At 37.4% G+C, this 26,305-nt stretch overlaps 1 protein-coding gene across 1 annotated transcript in view; it reads right to left on the reverse strand.

Moving 5' to 3' along the window:
* Nucleotides 1-2,743: 2,743 nt before the first annotated feature.
* The window catches only part of LOC128124357 (vomeronasal type-2 receptor 116-like), an 81,305-nt gene continuing 57,743 nt past the window's right edge, over nucleotides 2,744-26,305 (reverse strand). Inside the window, exons 5-7 of the mRNA XM_052760494.1 lie at nucleotides 12,198-12,321; nucleotides 11,157-11,159; nucleotides 2,744-3,672 (exon numbers count right to left, since the gene is read on the reverse strand). Of these exons, the coding sequence (XP_052616454.1) occupies nucleotides 2,744-3,672; nucleotides 11,157-11,159; nucleotides 12,198-12,321 (1,056 nt within the window). The remainder of the gene's footprint in view (nucleotides 3,673-11,156; nucleotides 11,160-12,197; nucleotides 12,322-26,305) is intronic.

The following is a 26,305-nucleotide window of genomic DNA, read 5'->3' on the forward strand; positions in this document are numbered from 1 at the left end:
TAGAAGTGACTAGAGAAAAATGTGTAACTGTATATATTAAATTTAAAATGTGTCTAGTCAGCTAGACTTCAAAGAGCCAGATGTGGCACACTATATTACATTTGAATAGGGACTACATGTAGCTAACTCTAAGATGGTTGTTCTGATTGACTGACATTTGACATTAGCTGTTAAAATATAGTCCTAAAAGTGCCTATGTACTAATAGCATGCAACACTATTGTGTAGAAGAATTTCTAAATGGTCTTATTAAATAAAAAACATGGAGCCAAATATAGGGGTGAAAGCCTTAGAGATCAGGGAAATAGGAATAGCCACCAGCCAACCTTACCTCACCAGCTGTAGCAGCTTCCAAATGCAAGCTACTTTCTTTCTACCCATGCCTTGCTTTTCTGCCTTCTCATTGGCTCTTAGCCAAGCTACCTCACTTCTTTGTCACTGCCTGTCTCTACAGACCTCCAGATCTCTATGATTGGTACTGGGATTAAAGGCATGTGTCACCATGCTTGGCTCTGTTCCCTAGTATGGTCTTGAACACACAGAGACGCAGCCTGCTAAGTGATAGGATTAAGGGCATGTGCTACCACTGCCTGACTTTTGTGTTTACTTAAAATGGCTTACTATTTCCTCTGATCTCCAGGCAAACTTTATTAATATACAAATAAAATATCACCATATTTTAGCACAAATAAAATATCACCACAACATTGTGCAATAGATTGGTACACTATTAACTTTTAAAAACATCATAAATTTTTCCTTTCATTTTTTTTAATTCTATATATTTTTTTCTTCACTCATATATTACATCCCAACCACTGTTTCTCCTCCCTCCTCTCTTCCCAATCATTCTGCCCCACCTCCCCTCTCCCCCAGATTTAATCCTCGTCCATTTACCTTCAGAAAAGAGCAGGCCTCCAAGGCATGTCAACCAAACAAGGTATAACAAGTTACAATAAGACTAGGTACATACACTGGATGAGGTATGAAGGCTTGATGAGGTATCCCAGTAGGAGGAAAGGGTCCCAAAAGCAGACAAAAGAGTCAGAGACGACCTCCATTCCACTGTTAGGAGTCCCACAAAAACACCATGCTACACCACCATAACATGTATGCTGAGGATCTAGGTTAGACTCATTAATTTTTATAATCTGGTTTTCTTCAATATAAATGCAGAAACCAAATGAAAACATTATGTACTGAAATATCTTAAGGGTTTCTGAAAAACATTCATATATAGATATATATTGTGTATTGAAAAGTAATAAAATTAAAATCTACATACAGATTTTTGAACTTTTATCACAAGTGATGAAAGCACATGTGACATTTTACTAAGATCCACTTTGTAAGTTGAAAAAAAATAGAAAGCAAGTGAAAGTGAGAATACATGTAGAGGCAAAAACAAATTAAATAAATAGCATGAAAATTAACAGCTGCCAGGCAGTGGTAGCACACGCCTTTAATCCCAGCACTCGGGAGGCAGAGCCAGGCAGATCTCTGTGAATTTGAGGCCAGCCTGGGCTACAAAGTGAGTTCTAGGAAAGGCGCAAAGCTACACAGAGAAACCCTGTCTCAAAAAACCAAAAAAAGAAAAAAGAAAAGAAAAGAAAATTGTAGTATGAATCTTAAAAGTTCTTATTAATAAAATCAAACCTCATGCCAGTCATTGGGGTGAATGCTGAAAGACCAGACGAGCAGAACAAGCCACAGCTACCTCACCTTGCCAGTTCCTCAGCTGATCCTGTGTCCTCAGACTGGAAGTCTCTGAGTCCTCATCCAGAATGGGTCTCAGCTGAACTGCTGCTCCAAAGCCTGAAAGCTTAACCAGCTAAAAAGCTAAAAGCTCTAGTTTCGGGCCCTCAAGCCTTATATATCTTTCTGCTTTCTGCCATCACTCCCTGGGATTAAAGGCTCACTTTCTGGAATTAAAGGCATGAGTTACCATGCCTGGTTGTTTCCAATGTGGCCTTGTACTCACAGAGATCCAGAGGGATTTTTGCCTCTGGAATGCTAGGATTAAAGGTGTGTGCTACCACTGCCTATCCCTTATGTTTAATATTGTGGCTGTTCTCTTCTCTGACCCCAGATTAAGTATATTAGTGTGCACAACATTTTGGGGAACACAATACCACCACAGAAAATTAACAGCCAATATTGTAGGAGCATACAAAACTGCAACATATATTGCACCTGGTACAACACACTGTTATTTGCAAAACCTTGATGCATAGAAATTATTTTGTTTATGCAATTATTTTATGGAATCCTGCTGATCAGCCAGGCTACATACTTAGATATTTACACACACAAACAGGCACACACACAAACACACACACACACACACACACACACACACACACACACACACACACACACACACATACACATGCATACCATGGATTTCAAATATGAAAAAAACACTGATAGTTTATGTAAAAAAAACTGTATTATGATTAGATGAAGAAATAGTAACCTAGGGAGTCAAACCCATATTGTAGTTGTGTATAAAAGATAGCCTCCTACTTTTCATACAGAGCAAATAATACAGCTAATTCTCTTGGTACTCTTGGTTTCTCATTGAGGTCCAGAATAACTCAGGATAAGAGGAACTTTGAAACCATATTCACATGAGTAGGCTTCCCTTATCTGTTTCGGGAAGAGACTACAGGATATGTTGATATAAAACTAAATTTAATACATTTATTCAACTTATTAACATAAAAAATGTGGTTTAATTTGAACTAATGATTAAGATGCTTATTTCTTCCAGAATGTTTTTTGTGCTTGATGAGATTAAGAGAGTTTCTATCTGGCCTTAACAAAATAATGTAGCACTTGGGGGCAAAGATCAAGCCAAGGAGAGCTGCACTGGAAGCCAAGATAGAGAAAACTTCCATTGCCACCATGTTCTTCCCCTTGGTGCTGTGGTAGACAGGTAGAAAGGTGACCCAGACACAGAAGAACACCTGCATGCTGAATGACAGGAACTTGGCTTCATTGAATGTGTCAGGCAGATTCCTGGACAAGAAGGCCATGGTGTAGCTCCCAAGTGCCAAGGAGCAGAGGTATGCAAGGACACAGTGGAAGGCAACTGCTGAACCCTTGTTGCATAAAATGATGATGTGTCCATGTTCAGCATAAGCATCTTGGTCAATGAAGGGAGGAGAGGTTGCCATCCATATTCCACAAAGAACCAGCTGAATCAGGGTACAGATGGGAATGATTAAATTTGGAGCTCTTGATATCATTAGCCACCTCACCATTCTCCCTGGAAAGGTGATCTTGAAGGCAATAACCACTGTAATCGCTTTAGCTAACACAGTGGAGAGAGCTACAGTGAATGCAACTCCAAATATGGTCTGCTGAAGGATGCAGGTGGTTGTATTTGGACGGCCAATGAAGAGCAAGGCACAGAGGAAACAGATGGTGAGTGTGATGAGCAAGGTGTAACTGAGAGCTCTGTTATTGGCTTTGACAATGGGAGTGTCTCTGTTCTTCACAAATACCCCAAGAACCATAGCTGTGAGTGCAGACAAACACAGTGCTGTGGTGGTGAGAGCCATTCCCAAGGGGTCTTCATAGGCTAGAAAACTCACAGATTTCTCTATGCAGTGTTTCTTCTCTGTGTTTGCATATTGACTTTCTGGACACTTCACACATTGATCTACATCTGGTCAGAGATGAAGATAATTGTGAGGCATTGCTGCTTAATTTCTTTTTTTACAAAGCCATGTCTCAGTGCCTGCTCATTGGGTTGCTAGCTAATTCATCTTCATCTGTATTCTTATAGTCAAAGAAATAAACACTCTATAGTGATTTCATTTAATGCCAAGGAGGAATTGTGACCACTTGTTGATGTTTAAACAGGTGACTATGAACTTCCTGAGCTATCTTTATTTATTCAATTTCAATGGCTTGCTTGAACAGTTTTACAAACTGTTTTTACTCCATAAGTTCCTAAAAGTTAACAATAATTACTGATTTTTCCCTGTCTGTTTTCCCTTCTGTCTCTCTATTCACCTATGTATACCCATGATATTTTGGATCTATATCTTCATGATCAGAAGTATAAGCAGTTTTGCAAACTACAAAGGAACTTTTCTAACTAGGCACATCTACAGGTAGAACAGTGTTCCAAGTGGGCAATAATGGGTTTCTGTGATTCTGCTACATTCCCTGTCCCTTGAATATCCCCATTAACTCTTGATACCATCTATTTGATAGCATTATTTTAAACCTCTTATGGTTAAAATAATTCCATAGAGAACAGCAATGCAAATATGTAATATTAAACTTCATGACATTGTGACTCATTAGGGCAGCAGTGTGGCTAGCATAGTGAAAACAAGAAGAGCACATAGCACACACAGTCCTTGAGTCATGCCCAGAATTATGCAGTGCACTGTATGTAAGTCCTTACCAAGTGGGTCACTGTCTCCAGAGGCCTTGCCCTAAGGAGAGCCACTCATGCTATCCTCAGTTGCTCCCCAATGCAGTCTCATGGCTCCCGCCTTTCTCCAATTTTGTTCAACTCTTTGTTGGAACTAGAGTGAATGAGCATTATCATATCCTTGAAACTTGAAAATCCTCTCTAGTGAAATTGTTTTCAGAACATTGGTGGATAGCACCTATTTTCATGTGGATGCAGAAATACTATGACATTTTCACAAAACTGTTTTCAAGCTCTGTAATGAAAGTTTTTATTTAATCTTGAAATTAAAATATATACATACTGAGGATGTCTTTCTCTATGCTGTGAATGTGTTGCTCTGATTGATAAATAAAACACTGATTGGCCAGTAGCCAGGCAGGAAGTATAGTATAGGTAGGATAAGCAGAGGGGAGAATGCTGAAAAGTGGAAGGCTAAGTCAGGAGATGCTGCCAGCCGTCACTGCCATGAGAAGTAAGATGTAAAGTACTGGTAAGCCACAAGCCACATGGCAACTTATAGTTTAATAGAAATGGTTTAATTTAAGATATAAGAACTAGAGAATAAGAAGCCTATCATAGCCATACAGTTTATAAGTAATATAAGTCTGTGTGTTTACTTGGGTCTAAGTGGCCGTGGGCCCTGGCAGGACTGGAGAAATCTCCAGTTACATATATACATTGATTTATTTATGCCACAATTCCATTATGTTTAAATTATTGGTATTTTTGAAAAGCTGAACTCATTCTCAGACTTTCTCTGTTTTATTGTGTATATGTTTTTAAGACATCAAATCTGACTTTAGTAGAATTTTATTTATTTTAGTACATCTCACTTTCTTGTTTCCTTAAGCTCTATTAAAACACTTTAATCATCATGCTCTTAAGACATTCTTTCACGATAACCTCTTACTCTCGGGCTATTTCATCTCTTCTATTTTGAGGTATTTCTTTTTCTGTTGGTTTTCTATACTATGTTAAATGCTTCCGATGTAGAACTCCATTTCCTTCTTATTAAATGCACATGGTACAGAATCTATAAAAGTACTTTATATAGTATTATAACTTGTCTTATAATATAGCACTAAATTTTTTAGAGAATTCAATCAGTAAAATTTTTAATTCTAAAGTGTTTAACCAACCCTTATGTGTGTGTCTGTTCTATTACCTACACATTCTTGTTGCATAGTAATCATGCAAGATTTGCAGTGTGTGTTGAAGTGCTCCTAATATGTACAAATGGCGTTTTTTAATTAACCTACCATATGCCAAAGGTTCAAAAAAAAACACAAGTACTAAAGGGAGATCCAACAAAAGGAATTATAAACACACACAAATGTTCTTGGTGGAGAAGATCATAAGAAGGACCTAGGGAGTAAGCTTAATCCTGTTATTTAAATTAACATAAAATTGAACCAGCCTCTAAATATTTTGGTTTATACCCAAAAGCAGTTATGACTCTCAGCCTTAACCAGAGACATTACTGAACCAACTTGTCTGCTCCTTAAGATCAGTAGCCATTTTGTAACAAGGTCAAAATAAGTTTATTTCTGTTTATTGTAAACTTGAGTTTAACTATGCCTTGACACATTTTTTGAATTATACATGTTCCATATCCTATAGCCTGATCTCCTCCCTCATAAGATAAGATGTTCTGCCAAATAATATTGAGATGTTCTGCCAAGTTTCTATGTAGCCAAAATTCCCCCTGGAAACCCCCAAATGTTTGGAAACCACTAGCCTTTAAGTTTGGGGACTATAAAAATCTGACTTCTCCTATATTTGGGGATGACAATTAAGTCTCACATTCAGAAAGAGGAAGTTGCTAGATGGGCTATACCATGTGCATATAATAAATCTTCTTTAATTCAACCCAAAATAGGTGGTGCTAATATCATTTAGGGAGATTAACAAAACCTCTTATCATGGTGAGCTACAGCGTAGGCAGAGATTTATGGCTATCAAATATTTAATAAGTGATGGGTGAGTGTCATCCATAAACAAGACATTTGTACCAGCTTCTCAAAGCATCATTGATCACTGAAGAAGAGGGGGGCACATTGTAAGAGTGGAAAGATGGAGATAAGCGATTCAAACTTTCCTTTACTATGAAATATATAGCCATTGCAATTAGGAACTCTCAAGAGTTGTGAATGAGTGCACTGTGTCTTCACACATATAAACTGATCAACATCCAGGAAAGGATTGAGGAACTCAGGGCATTCTATCCTTCAGTGCTAAAATTTTCTATTAATACATTCAGGGAAAGGGAGAGTCAATGTCTTCAATTCTATTCCCATTTGGTAAACCCAGCAATCCAATCTCCAGAGGATAGTCTCAACCTAAGGTTCATACAAATGGCTGTGATTAAACCAGGTGGGTCACAGAAAGAGAGAGAGAGGTAGGGGTAGAAGGTCGAGATAGAAAGACAGAGAGTCATGAATCAGTAAAAGAACAGGTAAGGAGAAGAGGCATTCATATGTGTTGAAGCTAGATAAGAAAGAATGGATAAAAGAGCAAGTAGGGTGCATTCTGTCCATTAAAAAAGCATTGCAGAACTTACTTAACCAAAAAATAAAAGTTTAGTGTTGGTATTACTAAATGACAAACGCTTCTTAAGCATCACATTATTTCAGACTTCTCTTGAATATGAAAATATGTACAGTAAAATTTTAATTGTTGAAACTTATATAGAATCATCATGTCTATAAACATTCCTTTAACATAAATAAATAAAATAAATTCCCTTTCCTAAAGTAATTTTATTCAAAATATTAGTGTTGTCAAGGTGATAAGTTTTAACACAAAATATGCAATGAGTAATTATATAATTTAGTCACAGATGCCAGTTATTGAGAATTCTTTAATTTCCTACCCAGTACCATGTGTTAATGTTCATTCTCATATTCTCTGGTTTAAGTTACCTTATGCCTAATTTATGTTCCTGAAATGTATTTTGACCAAGATTTTCAATATTTTGCTAATCCCTGAAAGGAGTCTAGGTTTTCTCCACTTTATAATCTTGAGTTTTTCACAGCTCATATTCATATAGATATGCTTGCCTTGTTAGTTCTGTCATTCAAAAAAGTCATAATGATTTCCCTCTTTCAATTACATATTACAAGGTGTTATTCCATACTTCATCTGTTTTATATGTAGTCCTTATTTTAGTAATAATATTCATAAGCTATAATCATATGGATACATGTTAATGAGTACTTTAATATTTGTTCAGTATTTGCAAAACTTTGCCTATGTTGCTGAGGTTTGTGGTAACAATAAACAAAGGGATAATTTATTCACTTTGGTAGGAGTGTAAAATGATAATGACATAATGGAAATTAGTGTTAATGTTTTGCAAAAAGCTGGAAATGGGTTTATCCTATGATTCAGTTATGCCACTCTTGAGCACATAGTTGAGGGAATCTACATTCCACTACAGAGACATTTGCTCACTCACATTCACTGATGTTCTATTCAAAACAACCAGGAAATTGAAACAGCCTAGATGTCCATCAACCAGGTGAACAGATAATAAAAAGAGTGACATTTATATAATGGATGTTATTCAGATTTTAAGAAAAAAAACTAATTATGCAGTTCTCACCAGAATTTGATTTTTAGAGAAGTAACCCAGATCCAGAAAGAAAAATATTGCATGTTTGTTCACATTTGTGCATTTTAGCATGAATCTTTACATATTTGTATTTTATTTGTATATTCATAGAGTTTAAGAAATTAGACTAAAGGAGCCATAGGGGATAATGAGTCTATAAGTGAAGTATGATGGAATACAATGGTTTACAGGGAGATAGGAGAATAATAGAAAATGAAAGAAAAAGAGGTATAAGGAATGGGAGGGCAGTATGGAGGAGAAAGTATAAAGAGGAACAAACTTCCCTAATAAAAGAGGCTCACTGATGAAATAATAGTACCAATGTTATGGAAATAATTAATTACTCTAGTAAAGCCCACCACAATGGATGGAACTTGTACCTGAACACATATTGGGACCAAGAACCTATAACTAAATTGACCATAGCTTCCAAGGAAAACCTACTATTATTATTCTATTAAACAAATATAGTATTAAAATGTCACTGAATTACTTATGGGGAAAATACAGTGAGAGATAAATGCTACCAATGGCTTTTGGAAAAAGCTGTGTGGAGACCTACTACTGTAGAATCATCCTAAGACATACAAATATACATTAAAAAGATTTTAAGTGTAGTTAACTTATAAGGGGAGAAAATACTTCAAATAGACCCTACTTAGTACTAGAAAATGAAATACCAATACCAAGAATGGGATACCTCTATTTAAGTCAATGTCCAGAGGGGTCCCATAGAATGAAAACATTACAAGCTATTGCCCTTATTCTTGGTTGTTCTCTAGAACTTAACAGAAAACCACTATTGTTGAAGAAAGGACATATTTGTATCACAAAACTCAATCATCTATTCACCCAGAATGTGCATTCCTACTGGCTAGCTTTCATAGTGCTGGGAAATGCACAGCATATTACTGGATGTGAAAAGTATTTATGAAACTAATATAGTTATAGGAGCTACAGTAATGACTGTCCTGGGAAGATAGGTTCATTGATTAAATAGTGGCACCAATGTTATGGAAGTTATTAATGACTCTGTGATTAAATTTAAGGCCAACTACACCTAGGCTGATACTGGGACCAGATAGCTATGACTAGATAGATTTTAACCCCATAGGAAAAACTACTACTATTATACTGATAAACATATATATATAGTGTTAAAAGTATCACTGAGTGATTTATTGATATACACACGGTTGGAATAGTAAAAAGGGGATGAGGAGCTGAGGAAACAGGGTGAAAATGATCAATATACCATGTTTTTAATTCTCAAAGAACTAATACATGTGTTATTTTCAAGATTTTTCAGAACTGATACAACTATAGATTCAATGTAATTGACACCTATTCAAATAGTGACCAGCAATTTTTCTTTACAATAGAAGACAACATGAATATGTGTATGATTTATTCTTCTTAATAGAGATTCTGTAATCTAATCTACCCTTAGGTCTTTGCACATCCTTGTACTACAGGATGTTCACATTGTCTGAAGATCATTCACTAATATAATGTTTCTTTTGTGCTCTTGGAGCAGGGAGGTAGGAAAAAAATTCAACTCACTATGCATAAGGTAACATTTAGTTATTCAGGACAGCAAAAATATATAAACTGGGGAAATCAAGCAAAGCTTTCCCGTAACCTACCCTGTAGTAAATACTGTATTGAGGAGAATCATTATGAATATAAAAGAAATTCAAACATGGAGTGAGAACTAAATGTGATTTTAATGAGGTTTGAACAGCAAAGAGCTAGAAGTTAAATAACTTGTGTTAAGTTACATGGTGAAAGGACACCTGAAATCTCTGTTATAGGAAGAAGTTTGTGACAACAATGTTTGCAAGATATATGGGAGGTAATAGAGGGAGCTAAAATTGAGGGTCTTTTTGAGGAGTATCATGTTATAATACAATAGAAACTTTCTACAATACATACATATATGAAGGTGATCTAAACCAAGTTGCTCAATAATGAAGAAGACAGAGTGCAAACTGGCCATCTCTTGTCACCAAATGAAGCTTCCAGTACCAGGTGTAAGTTAAAGCTAATTGAGTTGTTGGATACTGGGACACCATAGGTATCCCCAGGCGCATCAGGCTACTGCCAAGACAAATTGACAGCAAGGTCCCATTGAAGAAGACAACACCCATACAACTCATTGAACATGGAGATGCTGGCTGGTGCATATAGAGCCTTCACCGCTATGCTCCAGCATCTTTGGTACAGTAAGGTACTCTGCATGTTATCAATAGAAAAACTCAAAACCAAGCCAGCCACAAACCATTTATCTTGAATGATGTAGTGCCTGCAAAATATGTTAGAGCAATGGTGGCACAAAGTTTGTGGGAATAATCGCCCAATGACTGATTAGAAATAAGGCCCACTCCAGAAGGTAGAACCAAAACCCACAACTGTTTGGGTGACCAAGGACCTGAGACTAGATAGCCCAGGGTCCTAGGATAAAACCAAATAATAGTCATATAAGACATGAAAAAAATGTGGTGATAAAATAACACAAAAAAATCCACAAAAAAGAATGCATAAAATGCACAAGAACCAGAGGGGACAGAGAACACCAAGAAAAGGAGCCCTTCCAAATCAACATGATTAATGCTCAGATGAGCTCACAGGGACTAAAGGAGCATGCACGGGGCCTGTATGTATCGGTACTACATCCTCTGTGTATATATTGTGGCTTCCAGTTTAGTGTCTTTAAGGGATTCTTCAGTGTGCAAAGAGCAGGTCTCAGATTCTTTTTTTTTTCCCTTCGTTTTTTTGAGACAGGGTTTCTCTGTGTAGCTTTGCGCCTTTCCTGGAACTCACTTGGCAGCCCAGGCTGGCCTCGAACTCACAGAGATCCACCTGGCTCTGCCTTCCGAGTGCTGGGATTAAAGGCCTGCACCATCACCACCCAGCCAGGTCTCTGATTCTTTTGCCGTCTCTTCATCTCTTTTCCCTCTGTTGGTTTGTCTTGTCCAACTTTGTTGTAACAATTTTTGTTTTTGTTCTTGTTATATCTTATTTTGTTATATTAAAAATGGATAAAATAATGAATTAATACCAACTTAGACACTAGGGTGAAGGTTAATGACTGAATTGTCATGTACACCTGCTGAGAGAAGTAAAATCACTTTTTTCCTATACAGTGACACTGGTATATCAACCACTCCAGGGCAGATCTCATGTTTAGAAGTAATGGATCAACACATAATGGACTCCACAGTTTTTGGTGTGCTATGCTGTTATTTGGTTACTACTTGGTGGGTTTGGGGATGTGTCTTGTTTATTTTGTTTTCTTGGTTTGGGGGTATTATTGTGTTGGGTTTTTGTTTTCCTTTGAGAAAGAACTTAATGTTGGGTGGGGAGAGAGATGAGAGAATCAGAGAAAATTTGGGGAGGGGGAGAATATGATCAAAATATATTTAAATTTAAAATTATTTTAAATAATAAAAACAATGTGAAGAAGAACAATTTAAGAGAATACATTTTAGAAAATAGAAAATAAAAAGTTATTTGGCTTGTAGACTGATTATTCTGCTTCAGTTAATGAACTCAAGCTCCGACCACAGCTAAGCATACAGACGAACACAAGTAGGCCAGGGCAAGAATATAAAAACAGTGATAGAATATGCCTCTGTGTAACGTATTTGAATCATTACTTTTAAAGCTATACTTCTAAAGTCAGCACCTCATACAAAGTTTGTAATCTTTGATTTGCATTAGGTAAGAGTTTTTTCCTAGATTCATTAGGTTTTTCCCTAATTATTTTGGTCAATTTACATTCCTCTTCAGCTGCTGCATTCCCCTTTGATTCTGGGGCTTGTACTCAGAGCTTTACAGTTGCTAGACAAGTGTTCCACCATTAAGCTGTACCCCACTCTGACTTTTCATTCCTCTCTGAGGCTTTAAAATTCATTGTTGAAATCTGTAGTTCATTATAAAGACTTATTGAAGGGAAAAATTAGAATATTTGTGAATATCAAGGGTTAGAGTGTATTGCTCCAAGACAAAATGGAAGTGTAGCATTCAAATTCCTAAATAAAGGAAAGAAATATTTTCTCTCTGAATCTCTCCAGAGCATCTCAATTGCTTTGTTATTACAGAATCTTGTATGAGCTCGGCAAGTTGTTTGTAAGACTTACACGTTTACCTGTCTCATTAGAAATTTCATTGTCTGGACAAGGAATGCAATCATAACAGCAGACAACCCTGTTTTCCAGGACAACTTTTCTGAACCCAGGCCCACAGCTCTTATGGCACACAGAATGAGGAATCTAAAAAAAATGAAAGCTGTTATCAAATGTGCACAGTTTTATGGAAAGCCAAAATGGAATTTTTAATGTTAAACAATTAGTTTTCAAATACAGTGCCTACAAAAGCAGAAAATGATTTAGATAGACCTTAAACTTCACTGGCCCATGCATTCCAGGCTTATTCTAGACTATAAGAGTGCTGCAGAGTTTGGAAATGCTTTTTGAAACTTGAAGAGATTAGGACAAGTATGAGAAAGTAGGTTACTGGGGACCTATCCCAGAAAATCTAGTGTTCCTTCCAGATTCATCCTGTCTTGCTACTAGGTGATTACTGGCTTAGTAGCTTTTACTTCCAGCAGAATTGTGAATTTTGATTACTGTGTAGAAAAAATTTAGACTTATCAGGGAAACAATTCTTTAGACGTTTCTGTGGGAGTGTTATACAGGAATTTACTGGAGGTTGAAAGGGCTACTCTAAAGGTAGCTATCAGAATTTCATTGGCTGTTGTCTCAGAGAGAGGGAAAAAGAGAAAGGAGGTGAGCAGCTGCATTCATTGCTCTCTGATACCTGCCTGGGGATGGGATGTCATCACTACTTCTTGTCCTCAGAATCAAGCTTCTCCCACCATTAATCACTGCTGGCTCACACTATCAGCCAAAAGAAACATTTCTTCCCTTCTTTTTCTTTTTTTTTGTATGTTTAGTTGTGGTAGAAGACAATTCACACATACACACATACATACACACACACACACACACACACACAAACATGATCATACTATTCTCCCTAGTTATAATCTGATAGCAAAATGCTAACTGATCAAGGACAATGATACAAATCTTGCTAAAATAGAAATATTGCTTGAATGAAAAATGTCCTCCATAGATTTGGATACCTGAATACTTAGGGCTGAGTGTGAGACACTCTTTGGTGGTACTATGAAAGTTTTAGAATATGGCATTTTGGAGTGAGAATGATATCATTAGGGTTGTGGTGAGAGTGTTTATAAGCATAATTCACATTGTGTTTACTCTCTCTGATTCTCATGTGTGGATAGACATGTGATCTCTCAGGTTCCTGCTCCTACCACCAAACCTACAAGTTTCTGCCATGTTTCTCAAGAGTGATAAATTGTTATCCTCCTGGAACAATTAGAACAAAAATAAAATGAAACAAATCTTTTCTAAAAGTCATTTTTACTTATAATATTTTATCAAAGTCAGCATCTGATACCTCTGACTGTGTTTATTAGAAGAATCTCAACTGAGGAACTGTCTCAACCAGGTTGGTCTGTGTGTCATTTCTGGGATTGAGATTCCCCGTTTCCAGGTGTCTCTAGCTTGTGTCAAGTTGACAAAAACTTAGCACAAGAGTGAACATTTGGAAGCATATTGAAACGTTAATGGTAAATCTCTGGATATTTCCAGGCTACTCTGACAAAGAAAGCAGTCTTGAAATGGCAGCTCTTGACGTCTCCCACCTGTCTTCTAAATACAGTCCCCTCAGTTCTGGAGCAGACCATCTGCTGTGGCCTACTCTCCCTTGGATCCACTTCAAATGTATCATACAGACCTTCCCCTTCAATTTTATTCCCTCAGTGTCATTTCTATAGTCTAATCCCCAACTCCAGCAGGCATTCCCTGGAAAATTTCCCTCCAGCCAGGAAAGCAATAGTCTAACTGTGGGTTTTCACCTCTCCCTTCTATCCTTTAAATAAAATCTTCCAGTCACACTCCAAAATCTTCAGCAGAAACCTTCTGGGGCCTACACCTCCTCTTTTCCCCCATGTCCACTGCAGAATACACATTAGCTGCTCCAACATTCTTTTCCACCTATCCTGACACGCCAGCCCCCTACTTAAAGAGGCACTTCCTGGAAATCCACAAGACAAGCCTTTCTGAGAAGTAAGTAGGACACAGAACCAATTAGACAAGCTTCACATCTTCTCTCTCCCTCCTCTGCTTTTAGCATAACATCCCCACACTGTGTCTTCTCCAGCTTTATAGCAGTCTGGTGTAGCCGCTCCATACTCTGCCCTGATTCCGCAGGAATAAGCAGATCCTTATGGAAAAGCCTGCTATCCTCCAACTGTGTACCTTCTTTCCCATCCTCATCCTAAACATCAGCTACCAATACCAAGGAACACATTTTACCTGGAAGCCTCAGTACGCACATCTAGCAGGATTCCAAAGCAAATATTTAGCAGGAAATGCAAAGCTGCCATCACACCCTGCTAAGAACCAGAGAAGGCAATAAAAATCAAGGAATCACCTAGCCAATAAAGACAAGATAAGATATCAGCACCTAGAATTACAAGCATCCCAAACACAGATGCCCATTTTTCAGTGTAAAAATACACTCAATAATAGTCAAGACAATATGTCTCTACTAGAGCCATGCACCTTTATCACAATAGGCCCTGAGAATTTCAACATGGGTGAGGCACAAGACAAAGACCTTATATATTCTTTATTGATATGATAGAGATCTTTAAAGAAAAAATAATAAATTCCATAAAGAAATAAAGACACAAAAATTAAAAGAGATTGGAAGATAATGAAGAAAACATTTCAAGACCTCAAAGTGGAAATAGAATCAATAAAGAAAACCCACACAAAGGCAAATCTGAAAAGAAAAACTAGGAACCCAAACAGAAACATCAAAGGCAAGCCTCAACAATAGAATTCAAGATATGGAAGAAAGACTCTCTGGGATTAAGGACATAATAGGAAAAAAAATGGATACATTGAAGAAAATGTTAAATCTAAAAATCTCCCAGTACAAAATGTCCAGAAAATCTTGGACACTATGGAAAGACCAAATTTAAGAATATTATAGATAGAGGAATAAGTAAAAGCCCAGGCAAATGACAGAGAAATTATTTTCAACAAAACCATAGAAAAAAGTCCCTAATCTAATGAAAGAGATCAATGAAGATACAAGGAGCATAGAGAAAATCAAATAGACTGGACCAGAAAAGAAAGTTCACTTGGTATAAAATAATCAAAACATTTAACATATAGAATGTAGAAAGAATACTAAATACTGCAAGAGTAAAAGACTAAGTAACATAAAATGTCAGGCCTACTAGAATTTCACCTGACTCCTCAATGGAAAAACTAAAAACCAGAAAGTCCTGGAAAGGTGTTCTACAAAGACATCATATATGCCAATCCAGAATATATATCCAGCAAGTATTTCAATCACAATAGATTCAAAAATTGTAACATTCCATGATAAAAAACCAAAGTTAAGAAATATTTACTTCTAAATCCAAACCTAGAGAAGGTACTAGAAGCAGAACTACAACCTAAAGAATTTAGCCCCAAGAAAACACAAATATAAATAATCTTAGAGCAGAAAATCAAAACAGAGAAACATGCACACACACACAAAAACACAAACACACATGCGCGCACACGCGCACACGCGCGCACACACACACACACACACACACACACACACACACACACACACGCACGCACACACATGCACACGCACACATAGGCACATCCCAAAACTAAGCAAAACTAACAGGAATCACCAAACACTGTTCATTGATAACTCTTAGCATCAATGGTCCCAATTCCCTAATAATGAGACACAGATTAAAAGAATGGTTGCAAAAATAGGATCCATCCCTCAGCTGCACCTAAGAAACACAACTTAACATCAAGGATAGACATCACCTCAGGGAAAAAATGATGAGAAAAGGTATTCTAAGATAATGGAACTAAAAAGTAACCTGGTATGTCCCTTTTAATATATGACAAAATAGACTTCAAACCAAAACAGGTCAAACAAGATATAGAAGGACACGGATTACTCATGAAAGGGAGAACCACCGAGAGTACACTACAATTCTTAACATCTATGTCCCAGATACAAGGGCACTCAAATTTATAAAAGAAACATGTCATAAGCTTAAATCACATACTTACCTTCACACACTGAGAGTGGGAGACTTCAATAACCCTCTTTTACCAATAGACAAATGACCTAGGCAAAACCTGACAGAGAAATTCTGGAGCTCTCTTCTATGACGAACTAAATGTAACTAGCAGATATTTTCAGAACATTTCACTCAAACAAAAAAGAATATAACTTCTCAGCACCTCATGGAAGTTTTTCCAAATATGAACAATCATTCCAACACAAAGCAAGTATCAACAGACACAAGAAAACTGAAATAAAACTCTGCATCATTTTTGACCAACACAGATTAAAGTGAAGTGTGAACAACATTATAACAATAAAAAATAACAGAAAGTGGCCTCTTCTCTCACCCCCTCACCAAAAAAAAAAAATCACTTGCATCACCAATGAACACCAGTTATAAACCCAACCTACACCAATTAGGAACAGTGAACACTGGAGCCATAAGCCTACCCTGCACCAATTGAGAACAAGTAAAACCCCATCTCCAGACTTGGCAGACTGAGTCCCTAGCCCCTAGGACCTGGGGATACATTTTGTGCCACTCCCCACAGCCATTAGAGCTCCAGGGATCAGGCAGTTGCCTCTTCTCCCACTCCCCTCACCAAGAAAACAACCTCCTGTGATACCAGTGACCACCAGAGTCATAAACCCACCCTGCACTGACTGGGAACAGATATGGCCCCATCTCCAGACTGAACAGATCAGTTCCCTAGCCCCTAAGCCACACTGGAACATTTCATAGCCCTCACCCAAGCCATTGGAGCCCCAGGGACAGGACAGCTGTCTCTTCCCCCACCCCCTCACCAGAAAACCATATCTGTGACACCAGTGACCACTGGAGTCATAACCCTACCCTACACCGATTGGGAACAGTGATCACCAGAGTCATAAGCCCACTGTGCACTGATTGGGAATAGCTGCTCCCTGAAACAGAGACCAATAGTGTCCATTGAACTAAGAGCTGCTCCCTGAGACACAAAATCCATCAGCACTGATTGGAGCAAGAGCCCGGATTAGACCAAGAGCTCCCATTAGACCAAGAGTATCAATTGGAGTAAGTGAAGCTCCCTCAGACAGACACAACTTGAACTGAGTAGAAGAAGAGATGGCTAGACACCAGTGCAAAAATACACACAACAACATAAAGACCAATACAGCATCACCAGAACCTAGTGGTTCTACATCAGAAAGACATGAACATCCTAATGCAGAGAAGCAGAAGAAATTGACCTTAAAAATGAGCTTAAGAAGATGATAGAGGCCTTTAAAGAGGAAATGAAAAATTCCCTTAAAGAAATCAAAGAAAAGAAAAACAAAAAAATTGAAAGATATCAATAAATTCCTTAAAGAAAGCCAAGTAAAATCAATTAAGCACATGAAAGAAATAGTCCAAGATTTGAAAACTGAAATAGAGGCAATAAAGAAGACACAAGCTGAGGGAATGCTAGAAATGGAAAATCTAAGTAAACAAACAGGAACTACAGATGCAAGCAAAATCAACAGATTGCAAGAGATGGAAGAAAGAATATCTGCCTTTGAAGATATAATACAGAAAATAGATTTGTCAGTCAAAGAAAACACTAAAGCCAATAAAATCATGACCCAAAATGTCCAGGAAATTTGGGACACCATGAAAAGACCAAACCTAAGAATAATAGGGATAGAAGAAGGAGGAGAACTCCAGCTCAATGGCACAGAAAATATAGTCAACAAAACCACAGGAAAAAAACTTTATAAACCTAAAGAAGGAAATGCCTATGAAGACAAAAGAAGCTTACAGAACACCAAGTAGACTGGATCCAAAAAAAGTCCCCTCGCCATATAATAATCAAACCACTAAACATACAGAATAAAGAGAAGATATTAAGAGATGCGAAGGAAAAAGGCCAAGTAACATATAAAGGCAGAACCAACAGAATAACACCTGACTTCTCAATGAAGACTCTGAAAGCCAGAAGGTCCAGGACAGATGTTAGGCAGACACTAAGAGACTATGGATGCCAAGCCCGAGTATTATGTGCAACAAAGATTTCAATCACCATAGATAGAATAAACAAAATATTCCATGATAAAACAGGTTTAAACAATACTGATCCATAAATCCAGCCTTACAAAAAGCACTAGAAGAAAAAATCCAACCTAAGGAAATTAGACACACCCATGAAAACACAGGAAATAGATAATCTCACACCAACAAATACCAAAGAAGAGAAACACACAACACTACCAACAAAAAATAACAGGAATTAACAATCATCCATCATTAATATCAGTGGTCTCAATTCGTCTATAAAAAGGCACAGGCTAACAGAATGGATACTGTAGATGTAACCAACCATCTTGTTAAATAAGAAACACAGAACCAATGCAAAGAAGAAAGCCAAGAGGTCAGAGCTAAGAGCTAAAACCTTACCCTTCCTTCTGCAGTGGTCCCACCTCTCTGAAAGAGAGCTACTTCCTGTGTTAAAGTCTTTATATAGACTTTCTGTTCTACTTTCTCATTGGTTGTAAACCCAACCACATGACCACCTCATCACTGCCTGTCTGTATAGACCTCCAGGTCTTCTATGGTTGGTATTGAGATTAAAGGTGTGTGTATTCAATGCTGGCTGTATCCCTGAACACACAGAGACTTACCTAGCTCTGCCTACCAAATGCTGGGATTACAAGCATACGCCACCACCGTCCGGCTTTCCTATGGCTTGCTAATAGCTCAGACCCCTGGGCAACTTTATTTATTAACATACAAATAACATTTTAATACAAATAAAGTATCACCATATTTTAAACAGGATTTTAAAACAGGATCCATCCTTCTGCTACATACAAGAAACACATCTCAACTTCAAAGATAGACACTATCTCAGAGTAAAAGGCTGGTAAAAGACTTTCCTATCAAATGGATGTAAGAAGCAAACTGGTGTAGCTATCCTAATATCTAATAAAATAGACTTTAAACTAAAATCAATAGAAAGAGATTGGGAAGGACACTACATATTTATCACAGGGAAAATCCAACAAGATAAAGTCTCAATTCTGAACATTTATGCCCCAAATTCAAGGGCACCCACATTTGTAAAAAAAAAACATTACTAAAGTTTAAATTGCACATCAAACTCCACACACTAATAGAGGGAGATTTCAACAACCCACTGTCACCACTGGATAAATCTGTCAGAATGAAACTTAACAGAGAAATAAGGAACCTAACAGACGTTATGACTCAAATGAACCTAATAGATATCTACAGAACATTCCACTCTAACACAAAAGAATATACCTTCTTCTCAGCATCCCACGGAACCCCCTCTAAAATTGACCACATGCTCAGTCACAAAGCAAATCTCAACAGATACAAAAAATTGGAATAAACTGCTGTATTTTATCTGACCACCATGGCTTAAAGTCAGATTTCAACAACAACACAAATTACAGAAAGCCTACAAACTCATTGAAACTGAATAATGCCCAAATGAATCACCATGGGTCAGGGAAGAAATAAAGAAAGAAATTAAATATTTCTTAGAATTCAATGAAAAGGAGAGTACAACATACCCAAACTTATGGGACACTATGAAAGCAGTGCTAAGAGGAAAATTTATAGCACTAAATGTCCACATAAAGAAGTTGGAGAAATCTCACACTAGTGACTTAACAGAACACCTGAATGCTCTAGAAGAAAAAGAATCAAACTCACCCAGGAGAAATAGACATCAGGAAAAAATCAAATTGAGGGCTGAAATCAATGAAATGGAAACAAATGGAACAATAAAAAGAATCAATGAAACAATGTAGGATGACTCATCCCTAACAGGCTTGAGGGTCAGCCAGCCCAAACCAGTAAAAAAGATACTTTCTGAGAGCCAACCTGGGTCTGCCTAAGGGCCTTAGCAACAGCAGCTGAGACATGATCTGGAGATGACCTGGACCAATGAGAGGAAGCCATGTCACACCAGCAGATGTGTATTCATCAGACCTTCCCCCAGGGTGGGGTAGGGGGTATATAAGGCTTTCCTGTTTCTGAATAAACTGAGCTTATGTTTTTGACATTCTCCCGGAGTCTGTGTGGTTTGACTCTGTGCCTATGTGACCCCCTCCCCCAAAAGAAACAACAGCACAGGACCATGCCACAGAACAAAGAGTTCTTTGAAAAAATCAACAAGATAGACAAGCCTTTATCCAAATTAACCAAAAGGCAGAGAGAGAGAGAGAGCATCCAAATTATCATAATCAGTAATGAAAAGGGAGACATAACAAGAGACAATAAGGAAATTCAGACTTCAAAAACATGTACTCCAGGCAGTGGGACCAGAGCTTGTGCTCATTGCATGAGTTGGCTGTTTGAAATCAGGGGCCTATGCAGGATTGTTTGGCTCAGCCTGGGAGGAGGGGACTAGACATACCTGGACTGAGTCTACCAGGTTGACCTCAGTCTGAGGGGGAAGGCTTTGCCCTGGAGGAGATGGGAATGGGGGGGGGGGGGTTGGGGGATCGTGAGGGGGACGGGAGGGGGGGAGAACAAGGGAATCCGTGGCTGATATGTAGAACTGAATTGTATTGCAAAATAAATAAAAAAAAAAAAACATGTACTCCACAACATTGGAAAATCTGAAAGAAATGAACAAATTTCTGGATAGGTACCACATAACAAAGTTAAATCAAGACCAGATAAACTATTTAAATAGACCAATAACCCCTAAGGAAACAGAAACAGTCATTCAAAGTCTCCCAAGCAAAAAAAGCACAGGACCAGATGGTTTCAGCATAGAATTCTACAAGATTTTCAAAGAATACCTAACTCCAATACTCTTCAAATTTTTCCAAACAATACAAATAGAAGGAACATTACTAAACTATTTTTATAAGGCTACAGTTACCCTGATACACAAACTACACAAAGATGCAACAAAGGAAGAGAATTACAGACTAATCTTCCTTATGAACATTGATGCAAAAGCACTCAATAAAATATTGGCAAACTGAATCTAAAAGCTCATCAAAAAATTATCCACCATGACCAAGTAGGGTTCTTCCTAGGGATGAAAGGATGGTTCAACATACAAAAAATGGTCAATGTAATACACCATATAAACAAACTAAAAACAAAAAACAAAAAAAAACCATGATCACCTCATTAGATGCTGAAAAAGCCTTTCATAAATCCAACACTCATTCATGATAAAGGTCTTGGAGAGATCAGGAATACAAGGAACATACCGAAACATAATAAAGGCAATTTACAGCAAACCAACAGTCAACATCAAATTAAATGGAGAGAAACTCAAAGTGATTCAACTAAAGTCAGGAACAAGACAAGGCTGTCTACTCTCTCCATATTTATTCAATATGGTACTTGAAGTTATAGCTAGTGATATAACACAACAAAGGGGCATCAAAAGAATAGAAATTGGAAAGGAAGATGTCAAAATTTCAATATTTGCAGATGATATGATAGTATACATCAGTGACCCCAAAAATTATACCAGGGAACTCCTACATCTGATAAATTCCTTCAATAATGTGGCAGAATACAAGATTAACTCAAAAAAATCAGTAGCCCTCTTATATACAAATGATAAATGGGCTGAGAGAGAAATCAAAGAAACATCACCCTTTATAATAGCCATAAATAATATAAAATACCTTGAAGTAACTCTAACTAAGCAAATGAAGACCTTTAAGTCTCTAAAGAAAGAAATAGAAGAAGATATCAGAAAATGGAAAGATGTCCCATACTCACGGACAGTAGGGTTAACATAGTAAAAAATAGCAATCTTACCAAAAGCAATCTAGAGATTCAATGAAATTCAAATCAAAATCCCAACACAGTTCTTCACACACTTGAAAAGAACAATACTCAACTTCATATGGAAAAACAAAAAACTCAGAAGCTAAAAGAATCCTGTACGATAAAGCATCCTCTGGAGGCATCACAATCAATGACCTCAAGCTCTACAATAGAGCTATAATAATAAAAACAGTCTGGTACTGGCATAAAAACCAACATGTGGACCGATGTAATCGAATTGAAGATTTGGACATTAATCTGCACACATAGGAACACCTGATTTTTGACAAAGAAGTCAAAACTGAACAATGGAAAAAAGAAAGCATCCTGAACAAATAGTGCTGGCATAACTGAATGTCATCATGTAGAAAACTGCAAATAGATATGTATCTGTTATCATGCGAAAAACTTAAATCCAAGTGGATCAAAGACCTCAACATAAATCCAGTTACACTGAACTTGATAAAAAAGAAAGTAGGAAGTAGTCTTGAACACATTGGCACAGGAGACCACTTTCTAGATATAACACCAGTAGCACAGACACTGAGAGCAACTATTAGTAAATGGGACCATCTGAAACTGAGAAGCTTTTGTAGGGCAAAGAACATGGTCAATAAGACAAAGCAACAGCCTACAGAAGAGGAAAAGATCTTCATCAACCTCACATCTGACAGAGGGCTGATCTCTAAAATATATAAAGAATTTAAGAAACTAGACATCGAAATACCTAACAGTCTAATTTAAAAAATTGGCTACAGAGCTAAACAGAGAATTCTCAACAGGAGAATCTCAAATGGCCAAAAGACACTTAAGGAATTGCTTAACATCTTTGGTCATCAGGGAAATGCAAATCAAAACGACTCTGAGATACCATCTTACACCTGTCAGAATGACTAAGATCAAAAACACTGAAGGCAGCTTATGTTGGAGAGGATATTGAGCAAGGGGAACACTCCTCCACTGTTGGTGGGAGTGAAAAGTTATACAGCCACTTTGGAAATTAGTATGGTGGTTTCTCAGAAATGTGGGGATCAATTTTCCTAAAGACCCAGCTATACCACTCTTGGGCATATACCAAAGGAATGCTCAGTCATACCACAAGGACACATGCTCAACTATGTTCATAGCACCATTATTTGTAATGGCAAGAACCTAGATGCCCCTCAACTAAAGAATGGATTAAGAAAATGTGGTACATATACACAATGGAGTACTAATCAGAGAAAAACAATGACATGATGAACTTTGCAGGCAAATGGATGGAACTAGAAAGCATCATCCTGAGTGAGGTAACCCAGACTCAGAAGGACAAACATAGCATGTACTTACTCACAAGTGGATTCTATATATAAAACAAGGGATAACCACACTGCAACCCACAGCTTCAGGGAGGCTAGCTAGTAAGGAGGACCCTAGGAAGTACACATGGATTTTCAGTGGTGGAGAGATGGATGAGAGCTACATGAGCAAACTGGGGGTAGGGGGTGTTAATGGAGAACAAGGGATGGGGATGAGAACATAAGGGAATGGGAGGGTCGAGCTGGAACAGGGACAGAGTGGAAGAGCAAAGAAAGAGAGATTCCATGATAAATGAAAACATCATGGGAATAGAAAGAAGCAGAGTACTAGTGAAGTTTCCAGGAATCCACAAGGATGACCCCACCTTAGACTACTGGCAATAGTCGAGAGGGTGCCTGAAGTGGCCTACTCAGGTGATCAGATGCCTGAATACCCTGTCATCATAGAGCCCTCATCCAGTGACTGATGAAAGAAGATGCAGAGATCCATGGCCAGGGGCCAGACTAAGCTCCAGGAGTCCAAGAGAGACAGGAGGGATTCGATGAGCAAGAGACATGGAGATCATAATGGGAAAATGTACAGAGATGGCCAGCCAAACTAGTGGAAATGCATGAACTGTGGACCAATAGCTAAGGAGCCCCAATGGTACTGGACTAGGCCCTATGGATAGGCAAGACAGTTGTTTAGCTTGAACTGTTTAGTGGGTCTCCAGGCAGTGGAATCAGCACCTGTTCTTAGTGCATGAGCCGGCTTTTTGGAGCCCAGTGCCTATGGTGGGACACTTTGCGCAGCCTTGGTGAAGGAAGGAGGGGCTTGGACCTGCTTCAACTGAATGTACCAGACTCTGCTGACTCCCCATGGGAGACCTTGCTGTGGAGGAGGTGGGAATGGGGAGATGGGTTGAGGGGAAAGGCTGGGGGGTGAGAGGAGGGAGGAGAGTGGAGTCTGTGGTTAGTATATAAAATGAATAGAAAATCTCTTAATAATAATAAAAAATAAAATAATAAAAAATAACAGAAAGCTTAAGAACTTTTGGAAACTGAACAACTTACAATGGAATGAATAATAGGTCAAGAAATAAATAACAAACAACTTACAGAACTGAATAAAAACAAACATACAACACACCCAATCTCATAGGACACAATGAAAGCAATTCTAAGATGCAAGTGCAAAGCACTAAGTATCTACAGAAAAAAATTGAGAGATCTCATACTGGTAACTTAACAGCATACTTGAAAGCTCTAAAACAAAAAGAAGAAACCACATCCAAAAGGAGTAAATGGCATAATAATAATAATAATAACAATAACAACAACAACAACAATAATAATAATAAACCCATTGCTGAAATCAAAACATAGAAAACATATTTTTTAAAAAAATCAATGAAACAAAGGGCTATTTCTTAGAACATATCATTAAAATTGACAAATATGTTTACATATTAACTCACAGGCAGAGAGTGAATATCCAAGTCAACAATATTAAAAATCAAAAGGGAGACATTACAACAGACACTAAGGAAATACAAATAAACATAAGGACATACTTTAAAAACCTCCACTCCACTATATTGGAAATCAGAAAGGAGTTAATCATTTTTGATACTCCCAACTTATCACAGCAAAATCAAAAGGAGATAAGTCATTTACATAGTCCTATAAATAGTAGTAAAATTGAAGCAGTCATCAAAAGTATCCCAACATGAAAAAGCCCAGAACCAGATAGATTTACTGTAGAGTTCTACAAAACTTTTACAGAAGAGTTAATGCCAATACTGTGCAAATTATTCCACAAAATAGAAACAGAGGGAACTTTGCCCAATTCAATTTAGGAGGCTACATTTACCCCACTATTCAAGTCGTATACGGATCCAACAAAGAAAGGGAATTACAAACCAATTTCCCTTATAAGTGCTGGTGCATTAATTTTTAATAAAATATTTGCAAAAAGAATCCAAGAACATATCAAAAAGACTTTCTACCATGGTCAAGAAGGCTTCATCCAAGAAAAGCATATATATGTAAATGATACAACATGAATAAACCAATAAATGTAATCCATCATATAAGCAGACTGAAAGAAAAAAACTGTATGATCATCTCATTAGATGCAGAAAAGTTCTTTCACAAAATTCAACTCTTCATGATAAAAGTCTTGGCAAGATTAGGAGTACAAGAAACCTTCCTCAACATAATAATTGCAGTTTACAGCAAGCCTGTAGCCAACATTAACTTAAATGGAGAGAACTATGTAGCAACTCCACTAAAACCAAGAACAAGAAAAGGTTGTCCACACTTTCCATACCTATTCAATATAGTACTTGAAGTCTTAGCTAGAGCAATAAAACACAGGAAGTTTACCAAGAAGATACAAAAATAAGAAAGGAAGAGGTCAAAAAATCTGTATTTGCATATGATATGATAGTATACTGAAAGGGGTAATTTTTCAGGGGAAAATTCCACTTTCATATTTTTCTGTAGCTGATAAATTCTTTAAGCAAAATAACTTGATATAAACTTTACTACCAAAAATCAGTAGCCCTGTATATACAAATGACAGAGACTGAGAAAGAAACCAGGAACCAATACCTTTCACAATAGCCTCAAATAAATAAAATATCTTGAGGTAAATCTATTCAAGCAATGGAAAGGCTTACATGATTAAAAACTTTAAGGTGGCCGGGCAGTGGTGGCGCACGCCTTTAATCCCAGCACTCGGGAGGCAGAGCCAGGCGGATCTCTGTGAGTTCGAGGCCAGCCTGGGCTACCAAGTGAGTTCCAGGAAAGGCGCAAAGCTACACAGAGAAACCCTGTCTTGAAAAACCAAAAAAAAAAAGAAAAACTTTAAGGTATTGAAAAGGAAATTGAAAATATCAGAAGTTGGAAAGATATTCTATGCTCAAGAATCACTAGGATTAATAGAGTAAAAATGGCCATCATGCCAAAAGCAATCTACAGTTTCAAGCAATTACC

This window comes from Peromyscus californicus, unplaced genomic scaffold (genome assembly GCF_007827085.1).
Source record: "Peromyscus californicus insignis strain IS unplaced genomic scaffold, ASM782708v3 Scaffold_4__1_contigs__length_199733344, whole genome shotgun sequence".
In the NCBI taxonomy this organism is placed as follows: Eukaryota; Metazoa; Chordata; class Mammalia; order Rodentia; family Cricetidae; genus Peromyscus; species Peromyscus californicus.